This window comes from Ascoidea rubescens (assembly GCF_001661345.1).
Source record: "Ascoidea rubescens DSM 1968 unplaced genomic scaffold ASCRUscaffold_9, whole genome shotgun sequence".
Taxonomy (NCBI): Eukaryota; Fungi; Ascomycota; class Saccharomycetes; order Ascoideales; family Ascoideaceae; genus Ascoidea; species Ascoidea rubescens.
In genome coordinates this window covers 504,935-522,407 of record NW_017962921.1, presented here as the reverse complement: position 1 = coordinate 522,407, position 17,473 = coordinate 504,935, and the positions used below count along the sequence as shown (strand labels likewise).

At 31.4% G+C, this 17,473-nt stretch overlaps 8 protein-coding genes and 1 non-coding gene across 9 annotated transcripts; 5 read left to right on the top strand and 4 right to left on the bottom strand.

The window, feature by feature from the left end:
* The first annotated feature begins 651 nt into the window (after positions 1–651).
* On the top strand, positions 652–748 carry ASCRUDRAFT_t117. The gene has a single exon. It is a non-coding gene; the product is annotated as a tRNA-Lys (tRNA).
* Positions 749–1,127: 379 nt separating this feature from the next.
* Positions 1,128–3,326, bottom strand: ASCRUDRAFT_14303 (uncharacterized protein; the record flags this gene model as incomplete). The annotated part of the gene is made up of 1 exon (XM_020189193.1): positions 1,128–3,326. One exon carries the CDS (start codon positions 3,324–3,326, stop codon positions 1,128–1,130), a length of 2,199 nt encoding a protein of 732 aa, XP_020046474.1.
* Positions 3,327–5,475: 2,149 nt separating this feature from the next.
* ASCRUDRAFT_8922 (uncharacterized protein) lies at positions 5,476–7,587 on the top strand (the record flags this gene model as incomplete). Its single annotated transcript, XM_020195020.1, has 1 exon — positions 5,476–7,587. One exon carries the CDS (start codon positions 5,476–5,478, stop codon positions 7,585–7,587), a length of 2,112 nt encoding a protein of 703 aa, XP_020046473.1.
* A 635-nt stretch (positions 7,588–8,222) lies between these two features.
* Positions 8,223–9,851, bottom strand: ASCRUDRAFT_8921 (uncharacterized protein; the record flags this gene model as incomplete). The annotated part of the gene is made up of 1 exon (XM_020195019.1): positions 8,223–9,851. The coding sequence occupies one exon, from the start codon at positions 9,849–9,851 to the stop codon at positions 8,223–8,225; it is 1,629 nt and encodes a 542-aa protein (XP_020046472.1).
* Positions 9,852–10,080: 229 nt separating this feature from the next.
* On the top strand, positions 10,081–10,782 carry FMP41 (Fmp41p; the record flags this gene model as incomplete). Its single annotated transcript, XM_020194635.1, has 1 exon — positions 10,081–10,782. The coding sequence occupies one exon, from the start codon at positions 10,081–10,083 to the stop codon at positions 10,780–10,782; it is 702 nt and encodes a 233-aa protein (XP_020046471.1).
* Positions 10,783–11,020: 238 nt separating this feature from the next.
* ASCRUDRAFT_81605 (carbonic anhydrase) lies at positions 11,021–11,665 on the bottom strand (the record flags this gene model as incomplete). The annotated part of the gene is made up of 1 exon (XM_020194634.1): positions 11,021–11,665. One exon carries the CDS (start codon positions 11,663–11,665, stop codon positions 11,021–11,023), a length of 645 nt encoding a protein of 214 aa, XP_020046470.1.
* Positions 11,666–13,767: 2,102 nt separating this feature from the next.
* On the bottom strand, positions 13,768–14,521 carry ASCRUDRAFT_14298 (uncharacterized protein; the record flags this gene model as incomplete). The annotated part of the gene is made up of 2 exons (XM_020189190.1): positions 13,768–14,188; positions 14,511–14,521. 2 exons carry the CDS (start codon positions 14,519–14,521, stop codon positions 13,768–13,770), a joined length of 432 nt encoding a protein of 143 aa, XP_020046469.1.
* Positions 14,522–15,030: 509 nt separating this feature from the next.
* ASCRUDRAFT_81604 (uncharacterized protein) lies at positions 15,031–16,278 on the top strand (the record flags this gene model as incomplete). Its single annotated transcript, XM_020194633.1, has 1 exon — positions 15,031–16,278. The coding sequence occupies one exon, from the start codon at positions 15,031–15,033 to the stop codon at positions 16,276–16,278; it is 1,248 nt and encodes a 415-aa protein (XP_020046468.1).
* Positions 16,279–16,428: 150 nt separating this feature from the next.
* On the top strand, positions 16,429–17,118 carry ASCRUDRAFT_71194 (uncharacterized protein; the record flags this gene model as incomplete). Its single annotated transcript, XM_020191901.1, has 1 exon — positions 16,429–17,118. One exon carries the CDS (start codon positions 16,429–16,431, stop codon positions 17,116–17,118), a length of 690 nt encoding a protein of 229 aa, XP_020046467.1.
* Positions 17,119–17,473: the final 355 nt, after the last annotated feature.

Genomic DNA, 17,473 nt, shown 5'->3' with positions numbered 1-17,473 from the left:
ATGATTACAAAACCACCAGAAGCAGCTCTCGTAGCCAATTGAATAATGTTGTTATTGATTCAGCTGAAACAGCACGCCATCTTGATGAAATACACCGGCGCTTCTATGATATTGGTGTTTCTTCCAGTTTTTAACTTCTGAAAACTTGGAAAATGGATTTGAGGATAAAGTTGAAAAGGAAGCTGAGTCCATTCTGGTGGCTACAGATGTTATCAAAGAAAATTATATGAAACGCTTAAAATGCTAGTTATAGGTTAATAAAATGTTCTTTTAAAATATTAGCATGTAATATACAATACTAATAGTAAGATAATCAAATTGATCCTCTTCAAAGCAAAAAAAAATGAAAATAATTCAACGTATTATTATTATTATTTATTCTGTAGCCGCGAGCCAGCCATGTGGGACTCGTAGACCTCTCTGAACCAAGTTCCAGGGGACTTATGCCTGCGGATATTCTTGCTTCCTCATTGTACTGGCATTCAATGAGATAACAATATATTGTAGGAGATGGGATGTTACCCACACAACATTTTTTATTTAAGAATCCAGCAACCCACTGGAAATCTAGTCCAAATACTTAATTCAATGTATCTCAAATATACTATTATTTTTTGAGGATAATTGCAATTATCTGCAAAATGCAGCTTGTCCCCATTAGCTCAGTCGGTAGAGCGTTCGGCTTTTAGGGATTCTTCCAGTTTCGCAAGAAACCGAAATGTCCAGGGTTCGAGCCCCTGATGAGGAGTTGTTTTTTTGCACTGTATCCACATAATATAAATAACCACTGATGTTGATAGCTGAATCATTGGTTAAATACGAAACCAAACAACTTTATTTAGTTTTAAAGCTTAATATTTTTATATTATGATACATATTATATAGGAAAAAAATGAAAAAGTCCCAAAATGTTCCAAGAGATAAATAAATAAAACAAAAAATGACTTAATAAAATGAAATAATAAAATAATCAAATTGATTAATGAATTAACTTAAGTAAATAATATAGTAATGTAGATATTTCTATGCAAAATGAATGAATAACATAAATGAATAAAAAGACCGAAAAAAATAATGTACAATCAGAGAAAAAAGAAAATAAAACTCTATTTTTTGATTGAAAAAAATTATTGATTTTCTGATTCATCTTCGGTTTTGTCATCATAATGATTTGATAATTGAGTTGATTGATTAGTTATTGATTTATTAAAATTTTTATTGAAGGGATTTACTAATTGATTGTCGTTTATAGACGAGTTTTGTTTTGATTTTTTTTTTGGATTATTATTAACAAATTGATGGTTTTCACTTATAAATTTATGACTTTTATTTGTAATGTAGTCTTGAATGATTTTTTTTTTCATTGAAACTGATTCATCATCCTGGGGATTATAACTGTCGTCAGTTATTCTCCATTCAGTTGGAGCGACAGTTCTAGCACAGCTATGGCAATGGTCAATGAAATTTTTTGAATTTGGGAAAAATTTTTGGCAAACTCTACACCAACCTGGGTCATTTTTAGTCTTTGGATCATAATTGTTTTTATCAATAACGTAATGAACTAATTTCAAATGTCTTTTTAGGACATCTAGTCTATTAAAGCCACCACCTTTTTTATGGCAAGTTGGATCGTTCTTCCAATAGGGGCAGTAATGATCTGGTTCTTCGTGAGATTTCATATGGCGTCTCAAGTCAGATTGTCTAGCAAAAGCCCAATTACAACCTTCATAACGGCATTGGTATTTTCTTTCAGTTGTTTTCTGATTAATTTGTTTTTCATTAATAGTGGAGATTGAATTGGACGTTGAATTAGGTGTGTGAGTGGAATTGTGAGTAGGTGTGAGGTTGAGATTGTGAGTTGGAGTGAGATTGAGATTGAGATTGATGATTGGGCTGGAAGCAGAGGTTGGAGTGGAAATAGAGTTATTATTATTATTATTATTATTATTATTATTATTATTATTATTATTATTATTATTATTATTATTATTATTATTATTGTTACTATTGTTACTATTGTTACTATTGTTATTATTGATATTATTTGAATATAAAGAACCTGAGATTAATTCAGATATGGGTTCGAATATTATACTATTCGGTGGAGAAAGTTCACTATTTATATAAGGAGAAATTGAGACTAGATTGTTTAATTCTGTATTTGAGTATTGAAATAAATTATTCAGGGGAGTAGAAATGTTGTTATTAATGTTATTGATATTGGGTGTATTGATGTTATTAATATTGGGCGTATTGATATTAGTAAAGTTAAAGTTATTAAGATTATTAAGATTATTAAGATTATTAAGATTGTTAAGATTATTAAAATTATTAAAATTAGTAAAATTAGTAAAATTATTAATATTGGGTGTATTGGGTGTATTGATGTTGGAGTTGTTCATATAATTGAGTAAATTGTTTATATTGGTATTGTTCAAGTTCATACTGTTTAAGTCATTTAAGGTATTCACGTTATTCATGTTGTTCATGTTGTTCATGTTATTCACGTTATTCATGTTATTTGAATTAATATTCAAATTATTTGATTGTAAAATGGGAGTTAGAAAGGAAGATTTTAAGGCATTAAGTTGATCTAATGGAAAATTGTTTATGTTCATATTCATATTCATATTCATATTATTTATGTTATTCACGTTATTCATGCTATTCATGCTATTAATGCTATTTATGCTATTCATATTGTTTATGCTATTCATATTATCTATATTGTTGAAATTATTTGAATTTGGAGAAGAAATAAAATTATATGGATTGATTGATGAAGAGATAATATTTGGATCATTAGGGATGGGAGTATTTGAAATATTTTGGTTTTGGACTGGAGTTAAAGGGTTCTGTTGATTTGGTTGATTTGGTTGATTTTGAGAATTTTGATCTTGGAGTGGTGAATTTTGGAGAAAAAGATCAGAATTATAAATCAAGGGAGTTAAAGAGAAAGAATTTGACGAAAGACCACCAGGTGTATTAGGAAAATTTAATGCTTTTTCAAAATTATTGCTGTTATTGCTATTATTCTTGCTGCTAGTTGAATTTAGAAAAAATTGGGTGTAAGGAGAAAACAGATTCCGAGAGAAGGATTGATCATTTGGAGACTGGTATTGTTGTGTATTAATGCTGTTAATATTATTGTCATTAGATATAAACAAAGGTGTTAGATTAGAATTTATTGGGGGATTGAAGTCTCTTGAGGCCTTTGAGGAGGTTGGGATCTTTGGCTGAATCAAATGTTGTTTTGATGAAATTGAATTCCTTGAATTTGATACATTATTTTGTGATGAGAATATAGAAGAAATATCAGAAGGCATAATTAAGATTCATGGAAGGAAGCATCGAGGGATTTAAGTTTGCATCAGCAAAGGCTGTCAAAAAAGAGTGTTTTTGTTTTTCCCAATCCAACAATAGAGCCTTGGGATGGATATATTCGACCAACTCAATCGACTGAAAAGACAATAGAGGACTCAGTGCTCTACAAGTGTTAATCCTGTGTTGGCGCTGTGAGACCGCTGTTATAATGTTCTTGCACCGCTGTCCCTCTGCTGCGTGCCCAAAACGGAAAGGGCCTGCCCAGTCCAATGCGGCGTTGTGGGTGCATTGTGGATCCGTTGTTGATGTTTGGCGCTCGGCACACGCGTGCGCCAGCCGAACGTTATGAGTTCGCCGACCAGATGCAGAGCGTTCTCCGACCATGCTGACTGGCCGGCTATGTCCAGGCCGGTTGGCATTGTTTTGGAACCGCGCGTGGGGCTGCTTTTGTTCCCGTTTATACAGCTTTACACGTACACACGCATGCGTCTCGTATCGGGATTATCTGCAGAGCCTATTACCCTCTTGCAACTTATATTTCATGTGATGTCAGGTATCCAAAATCCACTAAATGCTGAGCAGTCGTTGGCTTGTAGCTAGCAAGCAAGTAGAGCGCACCAGGAAGCCTTGCTAGTACTGAAAGACAGAGAAGTTCTGTGGGCGTTTGTCACTTTAAGAAGCAGGCCTCCAGCCAGCAGTTTCTTTGTAGCACGTGTTTTGACGAGGCAAGCAGCAGCTGTCGGTAAGAGGACCAGTAGTATGGGATTCTAGGTGTGAGGCAAGGGGCCCGCCATTTGGGACTGGATGTATTGGAAAGCTCATATAATGGGACAGATAAGAACAATAATAGATACTGCGTACAATATAACTGCACTGCCAAGCCGATATCTACAGTGGATTGCGCCTGCACTGCTGTGCAACGCGTTTCCACGTCTCCCGTAGAGGTGGGTGTTAACACAGAGCTCTAAACACCGAAACGAGAACGCTGGGTGCAAAACGGGCGTCGAGACCGAGTCATCTTTCTCGCCCTGAAATTTTCCTCAGCGATTGAATCGGTTGTTAGCTGAATGTGGAGCTAGAAGAGCTCAGAGAAAAGAGAGCTTTAGCAACCTCTGCAAGCGAGATATAATAGGTCGAGTGCAATTCGATTCCCCATATTGCTGCTATTGCCATCGTTATTGTTCAGAAGTTGCTCTCCATGAACCACCTTGAACAGATCTGCTCCACTAGATCTGGGCTTTTAATACAACCAACTCATCTTGCTTCTGATCTTATTTTTGATATTCACTTCTCAAGTTCTCTTCTTTCTTCACCATAGTTCGAATTCGAATTCTAATCACAAACCATAAACCATAAACTGTATCCACACTTCTCCAAATCATTTTGCCATTTCAACTCCATTCAAAATCGCTTTTATATTATATCACAACTCTTGAAATCTCACCGAATAGTACCAACCATAATCGTATTCCCAGACTCTCCATCGCCATCTCTCTTGTTTCTGTTTGGAGAATTGCAAATTATATTCCAACTTTCTCTGTTGTTGTTTTTTTCAGGTTCTTTTTAGGTTTTTTTCAGGTTTTTTTCAGGCTTTTTTTTTTCTTTACTTATTATTCAATTTTCCTGTTGGTCTATCAAATTTAATCTTCAGAAAAAATCAAGAAAATTTAAAACACTATCCATTATTTATCCTCCACTGAGATAAAGCTAATTTAATCTTTAATTCTATTCTATCACTATACTATTGCACTCTTACTCTTATACCATCTCATAGCTGTTATCATTAATACTATATCGTTTATTAATCTGTTGTTTTTGTTTTTTTTGTATCATCTTAATCCAATTTTGTTTTGTGCACAATATCTATATTTTCTTCAATCTTTCATATCGTAACTACTACCAATCTGCTTCAATCAACTCCCATATTTATTTCAATACTCATTAATCAATCCTCTTCAGCTACTTAATAAGTCCAAATAATATTTATTTTTTATAATTCGGGTGCTTATTTAATATTATTTCACAATATTATAAAATATTATTATTTAATAAAATTCTATTAATAAAATTTTATTATCAAAATTTTTCCCTAGTTATTATTTATCATTCGTTTATTATTTATTCTCTTTAACTCTAATTATCCTCCTAATCATGTCAACATTTCATCATTCTCCATTTGATGATAACAACAACAACCTAAATAACTTAAATAACCTTAATAACAACATCAACAATATCAACGATATTAACAACATCAACAATATCAATAACACCCTTAATTCTATTAATTCCCTCAGCACTCTTACCTCCCTCGATAATCTCAATCTCAACAACCTGTTTGACTACAATTCAAATAACTTGCAAAACATTCAAAATAACGGCAACATTAGCCAAAATAACTCTCCAAATAACTCTCCCAATATCTCCTCAAACATCCCTTCAAACATAATCAACAGCAATATCCCTAATCCAGTCCTGTTTCAAAATGGTTATCAATTATTCAACCCACAATTCCAACAATTTCCAACCGTTAACCAAGTTCCACCGCTTCAACCAATTCATCCTCAAGTTCTGTTTCATCCTAATTTTCAATCTCAATTAAATCAATTCCACCAAAATTTTTTGTCAAATCAAAACCAAAGCCAAAATCAAAATCAAAATCAAAATCAAAATTTCCCTCAAACCCATATTCGCCAATTGTCTATATCAAACCATCCAATCAATCAACTAAATAGTCAATTCAATCACCAGTATAATAACAATTCCCCAAATAACAACAACAACAACAACAACAACAACAACAACAACCAATTTTATAACAATACCTTACAGCAAATCCCTACTTCATTCAACCCAAACTATCCTTTGCAAATCCCAATAATGAACCAAAATCAAATTCCTTCAATCTCTTCAACCCAGGCCCAACTCCAACCTCAATCAAATAACCACACCCACAATCACACTCATCATCACACTCATAATTCAGTGCTTAATTATCAAGTAGCAGCCAATATTCTGATTCCTAGCCAGTTTCAACCCATATCGGCCAACCGAACATTCAACTTAATTCCTTCTAATGACCCCCTAATAACTAATCAATCGCCTTCAAATCTTTCCACAGATTCCAGAGACTCCACAGATTCCAGAGATTCCAAAGAATATAATAATTGCGATCCCGATACTAGCACTAAAAATATCAAATCCGCTAAACTTTCTAAAAATTTTAAAAATTCTAAACCTTCTAAAACCACTAAACATGCAAAAAACAAAACCATTAAACCCACCAAAACCATAAAAACAGCAAACAAAAACAACAATAAATCCAGCAAAAACAAAAAAAAACACTTTCTTGTTCAATCTAGCGTTACTACTCCTAATAACAATGATATCTCTCACGAAATTGGTTCCAGTAATCCCACTACCGCCGATACTTTAAAAAGAAAAAACTCTTTAACATCAAATTCTTCTTCACCTGAAATTTCGGGTTTGTTAGCTGGAAACCAAAAGCAAAAAATTACTAATATTAATAAGAATCACAAAAATAATACTACTGACAATATAATCAGCAAAAATATTTCTCCAGAGTTTACTGACTCTGATATTAATGCCCTTAAAAAAGCTCTTTCTGTTGCTGAAGAAGTTAAATGGAAACACATCTCAAACCAATTAGTGTTTAAAAGAAATGGCAAAAAATTAGCTGCTCATTCCTGTTTTCAGAAAACAAATGAAATGCTAGGTCTACCTTCAAACTCAAAGATTTATGGGGATTTGAAAAGCAGTCTTAGTTATGTTATCCATGGTTGGGAAAATAATGTTAATCATGGAGCTAATCAGCTTAATGAAAATAATGAAAATAATAACAATGATAACGATAACAATAACGATAATCTTAATCATAATCATAGTACTAATTATAACCATAATCATAATAGTTCTATTAATCAAAATCAAAATGAAGTAAATGCTAACAAAAGCGAAAATCTTAGCAATAACAATATGAACACTAATATTGATCAAAGTCAAAATTTCAATTCAATTAATTCAAACAAAGAAATCACAAATAAATCTTTTTTTCACAATAATTCGTCTCCGGCCAATAACATTGAAAACAAATCTACCAAGTATAATAACAACCATAGTTATAATTATCTTTTAAATGATCCAACTGATAATGACAATAATAATAATAATTATTCTTCATTAAATATTGATTCAAATATTCAGAACTTTCTGTCAAATTCGAAAAATATTTTGCCCTATTAAAACTTTCCTTTAAAACAACTTCTAAGTTTTTTCTTTTTAATTTACTTTTCTGCTTCTTAATAGAATATTTGTTGCTTTTCTTCAATCTTGATATAACATTGCATTCTCCTCACTATTCTAACACAAAAACCGCAGTCTTTAATAATTGCTATTATTTTCAAATATTTAGTTTTATACGTTTTTTGTGCAATTTTTTTTTCAGTAAATGTATTTTTAATTACGACTATAAGTTGTTTTTTCTCTAGTTCAAGTTTTTATTTTTCTATTGAATATTTTTTTTTTGCTTTGGGTTATAGCTGTATTATATAAAACTTTCATAAAATTTTTTGTTCATACTTTTATTGATCTATTGATTTGGCACAGGTTTATATGTTAATCAATAAATAAACTTTTACTTATTTAGGAAATAAATAATAGCTGTTCTTTGCACATATACTTATCTCTAACTGCGTCATCAAACAATGCAGCCCCTAATTAAGCTTAAAAGATTGACATTAAAGTGCTTTAATATTAACTCTCCTAAAAAAAACAAAAAAGCAAAACAAAAAAAGCAACAAACACAAATTCTATTTATTCATCACCGATTTTTATGAGATTTCTTTTCCTTTTTCTTTTTCTTTTTTTCTGCATTTTTGTTACATGGTTGTATCTTTGATACCGGCTTTGACAAATTGAGGTTTAGAACTAATAGACACCAACTCTTTGTGTAATGTAATTAACTTTGATTTGAAACCCATATACTCAATTTTATCCTTTTGTTTTTCAATTAAATTACTCAAAATTTTTAGTCTCATTTTTTGTAAATTTGCATCACTGATAACTATATTTTCGTCAATATTATTACGATCATTCATTAACAATTTATTATTAATAATACTTGGAATATCTGTGAATAGAAATTGTGAAGAATAAGTAAAACTAGACATCACTAATAACAATTCATAAAGTTCAAATAATTGCAAGTTATTTAAATTTGAATCAGTAAATATTGATTTTATAAAATTAAAAGAATTGATATTATTGACCAAATTGCAAAAAATAACTGAGGATTTATTATTTAAAGATAAAGAATTTAGACGGATCACATTTTGTGAATTTAAGGTTAATAGAAACTCAGGATTTATATTTGAAAGATAAAATGAGTTATTTTTGTCAACAAAATTTTGATTATTAGAATATACCGGATAAAATTCATTTATAAGTGAGGCATTATTGATATATGATAGAGCAGATAAGTACAAAATGAATTCATTTATAATCCAATTTAAATCTGGAATTTCGTTTCTTTTTATCCAAACTTTTATAATTTCATGAATAAGATTATTTTTTTTTAAAATAGTCAACAACCAATCGAATTTAAGTGAATCTTGATTGATGAAGTTTAATAAATCGGTTTGGAATTTAATTATATTGGCTAAGAATAGGAAATCAGTGAGATATAATTTCAAATCTATATAATAAAATTGATCAAATTCGCTTATTAATTTATTTTGTATTGAGAGTTCATTTTGAGGCAAATATTCTGTCAAAACTAAAATAATCTCAAAATATCTTGAAATGATTAAAGTGGAGCTGGAAGTTTTCATTTGATTAAAAATAGATATAATTTTTTTATCGCTAAGTAATTTATTGTAAATTTTAGAAAGTCCATTTTTATCCGGATTGCTATTATTGTTATTAATGAAGTAACCTTTAAAGGAGTTGATTATAGAATTTATATATTCGTAATCGATTTTTTGATTTGAATTTAAAATGCTAATTAAATGGAATAAAATATCTTGATCAATTAGTTCCGAGTTATTATTATAGTCCACTTGAATAATTTTAATTGCCAAACTAGCGAAATCGGGTATTCGGACAGTGTTTAAAACTAGTACTAATTGGTTAATATCAAAAATTGAGTTCAATTGATTAATTGATAGTCTACTGAAAATGGCCTTTAAAATATCAATTAATTTTAAATTAGGATCAATCTTAAAATAAAACAACAAACTTCGATCTTTTTCAAGCAATTTCAAAATTTTTTCAATTATAGGAGAAACATTTGTTAGATCAATATCATGTTCATTGCTATTACCATTATTATTGTCATCATTGGTATCGTTTGAAGATGGAATTGAGTAAATTGAGTTGTCATATTTAAGCACGATTGAGATGTCAAGTGTTAATGATTCATCCAAACCATGAATTGTGTCATTATACAAATCATCCAAATGGTTTAGAAACTTGACAATAATTGGGCTTTCCAATGAATAAGTAAACATCCTGAATTCCTGGGTGTACTTGTGGAATAGTAAATAGACTGGAAGAAGATAGGAAAGGAAGATATTATGAGATAAAAGAGAAAGCAAAAAAGTGCCACCGAAGGCAGCGGCCTTTAGATTGGCTGGAGATCATGTGATCCGATATCGGTATAAAAAAGCGATTTTATTTCTCTCTGAGTTAAGGTGCAATGAGCGAATTGGCCATTGGATTTTGAATTTTGGTTGGAAAATGTCGTTAAAGTACATTGATAATGCAAGAAAGATTCTCTGTATTGGAAGAAACTACGCTGCTCATATCAAAGAATTGAATAATGTTCAACCTAGTGAGCCGTTTTTTTTCCTTAAGCCCTCATCGTCGATTTTAAGGCCTAACAGTGGATCAGTATTAGTTCCAAGAGGCACAGTTGTTCACCATGAGATTGAGCTTGCTATTGTTCTTAACAGAACATTGAGGAATTTGGACAAAAATTTCAGTGATGAAGAAGCATTGGATTCTATAGCTGGATATGCGTTGGCGTTGGATATGACAGCCAGAAATGTTCAAGATGAAGCAAAGAAAAAGGGATTACCATGGACAATTGGGAAGGGGTTTGATACATTTTTACCATTGTCTAGATTTATAAGCAAAGAGCAAATACCAGATCCATACAAGGTTGAATTATCATTTGACATTAATGGGAAAAACAAGCAATTTGACTCAACAAATCTAATGCTTTTCAAGATTAATAAGATATTATCTACAATGTCTAGCATTATGACTTTGGAGAAGGGAGATATAATTTTAACAGGGACACCCAAGGGTGTTGGACCAATTCATCCAGGAGATTATTTATTTGGAAAAATTATTAACGATAAAGGACAGGTTATTGAGGAAAGTATTCTTGATTTAAATGTTGATGAAAAGGACGGCCCATATATTTTTAAAAACTAAATAAGGTATGATTGGAAATAAATGAGGTTACTAAATTGTAAATTTGAATTGAAAACTGAATAGAAAATGGAGTTATGAAAAAATGAAAAACTGAAAAATTGAAATTGAAATTGAAATTGAAAATGACAATGAAAATGAAAATGAAAATGAAACTAAAAACTAAAAATAAAAATCAAATTAGCACAGTGATAATTTAAATGACTTGATAGTGTCTTAATTTACGATAAAAACAGAAATTTTAGATAAGTTGAGTTAATAAACCAGTTGATACATTAAATAACAAGCCATAAACTTCAAGAGTTTTTTCTTGTAAACCATGAACAACAGCTTCATCTTGAGTAGTTAAGTAATTATATTGTTCTTTGACATTTAATTCAGATAATCTTGAAACAGCTTCATCAATATCACTAAATTGGCTTAGATACTTTTGGTGCTTAAACCTTAAATCAATAACGGGTTCTAGCCAAGTATTTAATTGCTTTGGCAAGCCAGTGTTATGCTTATCTTTGATTGAAAGAGAAGCTTTTATACCACCACAGTCTGTGTGACCCACTATTAGGATTCTTTTAACCTTTAAATGGTGGACAGCATAATAAATAACAGCTTGAGAAGAAGTATCATGAACGTTATTGATCACATTGGCTACATTGCTGGTTGAAAAGATTTCACCAGGAAGTACACCATAGAAACAGTCCTCGTTAACTCTGGAATCAGCACATCCAATCCACAAAGTGTGGGGTTCTTGACCTGCTCCTGTTGTGGAAAACAAATGAGGTTCTTCCCAATCGGTCTTCTCAGCCCATCTTCTATTGGATTCCAAGATCTCATCAATGCTTGAGTGACAAGACAAAGCGTAGTTTGGTTGTTGAGATGATTGGGTCATTTAGGCAAACTTTTGATGGTGGAAGAAAAGAGGAAAAAAAGCAGAAAGGTATTAAAGAGTGATGTTGTTGGGAAAGGCAGTGAAGAAATTTGTGGTCACAGTGGTAAAACAAGAGAAATCCGTTAGCTTATATAGAAAAAAGGTATCCAACAGCATTTCTGGACAGAACATCTGGGTGGTAACCATTGGCTAGACAGCCTGGAGAACAATAAAATATTCTGGAGCTGAAGAAACTGTGAAAACAGCGAAATGAATGAGATCAGAAAGTCAGAAAGTCAGAAAGCAGTAATCGAGAGATGTTTGCCAGAAACGCAGACCTTTCTGCAGCTGTGCTAACGTCAGCTAGGATCACACTGCAACGTGCAGGTGCTTGCCTACTAGCATTTCCACGCCGGCGGTTAATTGGTAGATTCCACAACCGTTGGTTATCCAACGGGATGCTACACTGGTGGAACACACTGCGCACGCACCAATCCCCCCTGCTTTGGGTGTTTTCCTTTGCTTTTCCGGCTGTTCAGGTGTTTTGGGCCCACAGGATTTTTCAAAACAGTGCATCTCCGCCCCCACCCAACCGCCCTGAAACTACTGTCTGGGTAAGCCTACCGCTGTTCAGGACGGCCATCCCACTCTCTGAGGGTTTCTCAGCGGAATATAAGGGCATCTAAATAATATTATGGTGAATCTGGTATTGACCAATTGCTGCTCTCCTTTACCTATTGTTAATATGAGCACAAACATCTTCTCCCTCTTATCGGAATATAAGGCCATTGCCATCACCATAGCTTACATTTCTGATCTCTCCAGCATATTCTCTGCTTATCAACGTGGTAGGTTTACCTATTCAGTTTGCATTTTAAATAATTCATTAACAATTCACTAAATAATTCTAGAGACACAATCATTCGCTCTGGTATTTCTGGTTAATTTGGTGCGTTCCGTTGTGAATATCACCAACTATGTTTCTAATTGTTCTGAAATAGTCTCTACGGCAATAAATTCATTGTTTATTAATCGTTTTTTTTAGTAAGCAGAAGAAATTTCAATCTGAGACACAAACATTAAAAACACAACAGAGAACAAAGAGTTTCAGAAACAGTTCTGTGCATTTCCTTAGCAATGATTTTGCGCCACCAATTAATTTGGTATGTTGATTCGCTTCCTAAAATAGTCATGCCCTAAATCGGTCTAGCAAATATAATGGTACGAGTTATACACAGAATACCAGACGGTCCTTGATATACACACCTGGTGGTTTCCTAATTGGTACCAAGTGCTCATTATGAATATGAAAAACCAGCTTACCCCACAATACAATTCATCCGCAAACAAATTGAACGTCACCGGAATAATTCTCCAAAACTAGCACAGCCATCTTTTGCTTTAAACTATTATATGTTTCTTTCTTTTATCTATGGCCGGCAGGAAGAACATCCAATTTTCAAAAAGCCCGAGAATAGAGAAACAGACTCACTCGCTCTTTCTAATTCTCCTTTCAACAAAGGAATCTAGTTGTTTGAGATAAACCGAAAGAGTTATTAATAATAATAAAAATAAATCCCAAAACTATCTTCTGTTTATTAAATTAGATTATGTACTTAAGGTATTTGTTAATTTATGATATAATCCATGCAATCTAAGGAGAATTGATAATTATCTAAAATTAATTTGTTTTTCTGTTCCAAATGTTTTAATTTTAAAATGGCTTGAAATACGAGAATCCTATTTTAAATATATTTGTATTCCAGCCCATCGTAGTTTGTCAAAAATAGGACGTTCTCTTTTGTTTTGTGAGCTTTTATATAGAATTCTTTCTCTGCCATCAAACCATAGAAAGTTGTTAAATGATAACAATTAATATGATTATTATTTTTATTTTTGAAACTTTTACTGATAAAACAAAACCAGAAAATATTGTCTAACTGATTTACATAAAGAGTAGTTTTATTCTTTTTTAAAACAAGTAAATTTAAATTAATAAACATATGAAAAATTAAATGGGTTTGCCATTGAATAAAAAACAAACAAACAAACCTAAGTAATACATTCAATAAACTATACCCATTAAGTCTCAAATTTAATATCAAATTATTTGTTTTTCCTAATCAATAGTTAATTTGTAATTTCAATTCATTTTTATTGTTGAAACTGGAGATTATATTTGCATTAATTGACAAGCTCAATTTTTTCAAAGCATCATGATTATTAATATCAGTACTTGAATGATGTTCATAATTATTGAAATGATCGTGGGCACAATTAGAAGTGTGATTGAAATTGCAAAACAAAAAATCCATTGTTATTAATTGAAGATCACAGTCCTTAAAAGTGTTTGAATCAGTTGCTGTTGATAATATTATTCGTTTGATCAATGGATCAGCAAATTCATGAAATATTACATCGTCTTTGATTGAAGATTTGAAATTCCAATACTTTTCCGCATCAAACAAATCGAAGCTTGAAATGTCGTTTGCATTTTCATTGTTGTCTTCTTTATCTATCTTGTAGCTACTTTGCTTGAAATTGCTTATAAAAAATTTGTGGAAGGGATCATTTATCTCACCATTGATTAGTCAATTATTCAATATCAATAAATACTAAAATGATAAATAATTAAATAGATTCCTTAAAAACATTATATATTCGCCATTTCAAAAGATACGAATCAATCGTATCGTTAAAGTATTCGAAAACCCTCCGATGGACAAAATAGAGAAATGAGTCAAAATAAGTAAAACGGAACAACTTAACATGCGAGAATATGCAGGATTCTCAAACTTTAAGCTCTAGACACAAAAGCTGCTTAAATTTTGTCAGAATGATTGCTTAAATATTACACACTTTGGACTTGTGAGACATTTAGACGTACCCACTTTAGTTAAATAAGATATATCAATATTATTATATTTCAAGCTAAATTACTACTGTAATACTAAATTCAAATGGACGTCTACATCAAATACAAAGCACGCAAACTATCATTGGTGCACAGATCGCTAGATAATTTCAACACCCATTTGAAACGTTACAGATAACATCAAGAAAATTTTAATGATGCTAATCTTTACCAGCTACTAAAAGAACAAGCACGCCGTTCCGCAAATAATTCTGATGATTTTACCAAAGCTTATAATAATATAAATTCCAAAGTTTATCATTTTTTATTGCGACTTCATTCACCATTATTTAGAAACAGTAAAGAGCTAGAGTCTTGTGCTCAACATCAAACAAGTAATGATTATCCAACCTCCGCAAAATTATTTGCAAGTTCACTTTTCTCAGCAAAAAGTGGTATTGCATACTATATTAAAACCCTTAATTACAATTTTAGTGATATTGGTGAAATCTGGAAATGTGCTAAATCTAACATGAAAATTAGAGAAGATCCTGACGATACCATAATTGAATACGTCTATCACTGGCTCTCTATTAATGCTTTTTTAAATTTTAACATTCCAAAACTTCAAAAAGATATTACCATTCAAGAAATTGAAATCCTTAACGTCGACAAACAGCTCCCGAGTCCGACTATTTTAAAGCTGCACTTTGAAACAAAACCCATTAGCACAAACAGATGCAATTTGTTTTATGATAGCTACCACATGGTAGTACCTGCGGAGCAATGCCAGTTCTCAAATGAAGAATTAATTGAAATTACAACAAGATTATCCTCATATATATTTGATAATTCGCACATCATTTCAAATGTTTTTGATTATGCAACTGGTTCTAATGTAATTGTGCTCAATGAAAAATCAATTGAATATCTTTTTCAAAACAGATTGTTAGATCCCATATGTAGATTGATTTCTCCCACAAACATTACTGGTTCTAACCATGTATTTTATCAAACACTCAAAGTGTTAAATCCAGTAAAACAATCCAAAAAATCTCAATATGAAAAATTTAAAGTAATTCCAGGCATCACTTTAGTCATTGGAGAATCAAGAAAACCAGTTGTACCTATTGAAATTAAACTTCCAAATCTCAAAAAATACTTTTATGATTTCTCATCGACATTTTTTGAAACTAGCACAATTAATAATAAGATGCAAAACTTTAAAAAAGTTTTTTCTCAATCTCTTTATCAGACCCTTTTTAGCTGTTGTGATGATGGAATTATATCTGATTATAAAAATGTATTCTTTTATGAGATTTTATTTGAACAATATAATGACAATCAGGTGGCAGGGATAGCAGAGGGAAATATGATTGCTAAAGTTCCAATTAAATATAAAATGATTTCGCTTAAAGATACAAGTTTGGACAACCTTACACCTTCTACAATACTAACAGCTTTCATTTTGAAGCATTTTCTTCGCCAGTCGCGTCGCAGTGACCGGGAACGGAAAGAGCATCAAAACAAATGCTTAACAATGCTTAAAAATTTGGCGATTTCGCCATCTCTTAACAGAAAATTTATAAAAGCATTTTATACCATTCAAAATCAATATGTAACTTTTATTAAAAACTCAGAAACCGACAATGCTAGTTTAAGGATAAATTCTGCAGAAGGAATATTATTTAAAGCATTGACAGATAAAGTTATTTGTTGCCCGAGCGATGTTTTTCTCAAAAATGTCACAACAATTATTCAAGGTGACAAGCCTAACTAGAATTATGCTGCAGTTTTTGTAATAACCAATGGCAAGGTGCTAAAAATATATGATGCTATCCGATGTACAAACTCCATATTTGATGAGCAAACTGATAAGTATAAATATGCTGTTTTAGTTGATAAATTTTGTGCTACGCAAACAAGGTTCATGAAAGAGATTGCTGCTTATAAAAAGCTTTCTGCAAAAAAATTCAGGACAATCGTTCCGCAGATGTTTCAATATGGATATCTATCACATCCAAATTTAGTCAAGGAAAAACATTTAACGAATTTTAATCAATCAAATGATCATGAAAATCTTCAAATGGCTGGTTTGTTTCTTGAAACCAAATATTTGAAAACCAACGACATGAAGCACGTAACAAGTAAGAAAGTTAAGAAAATGATGATTAAATCACTTGGGAATTTGTATCTAATTCACTCTTCCGGAGTGGTTCATTGCGACATTCATTCATTGAATGTGGTATACAACGAAGAACAAAATGCTTTTTATTATATTGATTTTGGCAGCTCTTCGATTAACAATGATAGAAATCTTGAAAACCAACAAAATCATAAGCAAGCCAAGTCGGATGATAAACAATTAGATGAGTTTTTGTTTTATTGCTGGTTAGATTATTTATCATTAATTGACCTCTTGTGCGATTGTACCAATTACATCGACATTGATTGTGAGTTTGTGGAAAATCAGAAGAAAGTAATCACTGAAATTGCAAATAAATATTACAATATTGAAAAGGAATTAAAACCACCAAAACCAACAATCGTGAAAAAGGAACAAAAACGAAAAAGGCACAATATGGATCAGTTAGACCGAAAACAGCTTAAACAAGCTTAAACAAACTTAAACATAGATTGAAACTTATTGCTGTGAAAACAATTGCTGGTGGTAGAATTAGTGCAGAGTGGTGGTTATTGTTAATTTTTAAATATGATCATCAAATGATCTTTGGTTTAATTGTTATATTGCATTTAAACTGTTTTGTTTATAGTATTAGTAAAACAAACTATTTTGTTGTTTGATAACAAAAGCATACGCGGATATATTGAAACTCATTAAATCTTTTGTGTTAGCTATCCAATATATCTTCAACTATAGTATTGGTACACTGTTGATAGGATGATATGAAATAAACTATATGTTGTTAGATTTTTTGGAAAAATTAATAAAGTAAATAATTTCATTAACCAAA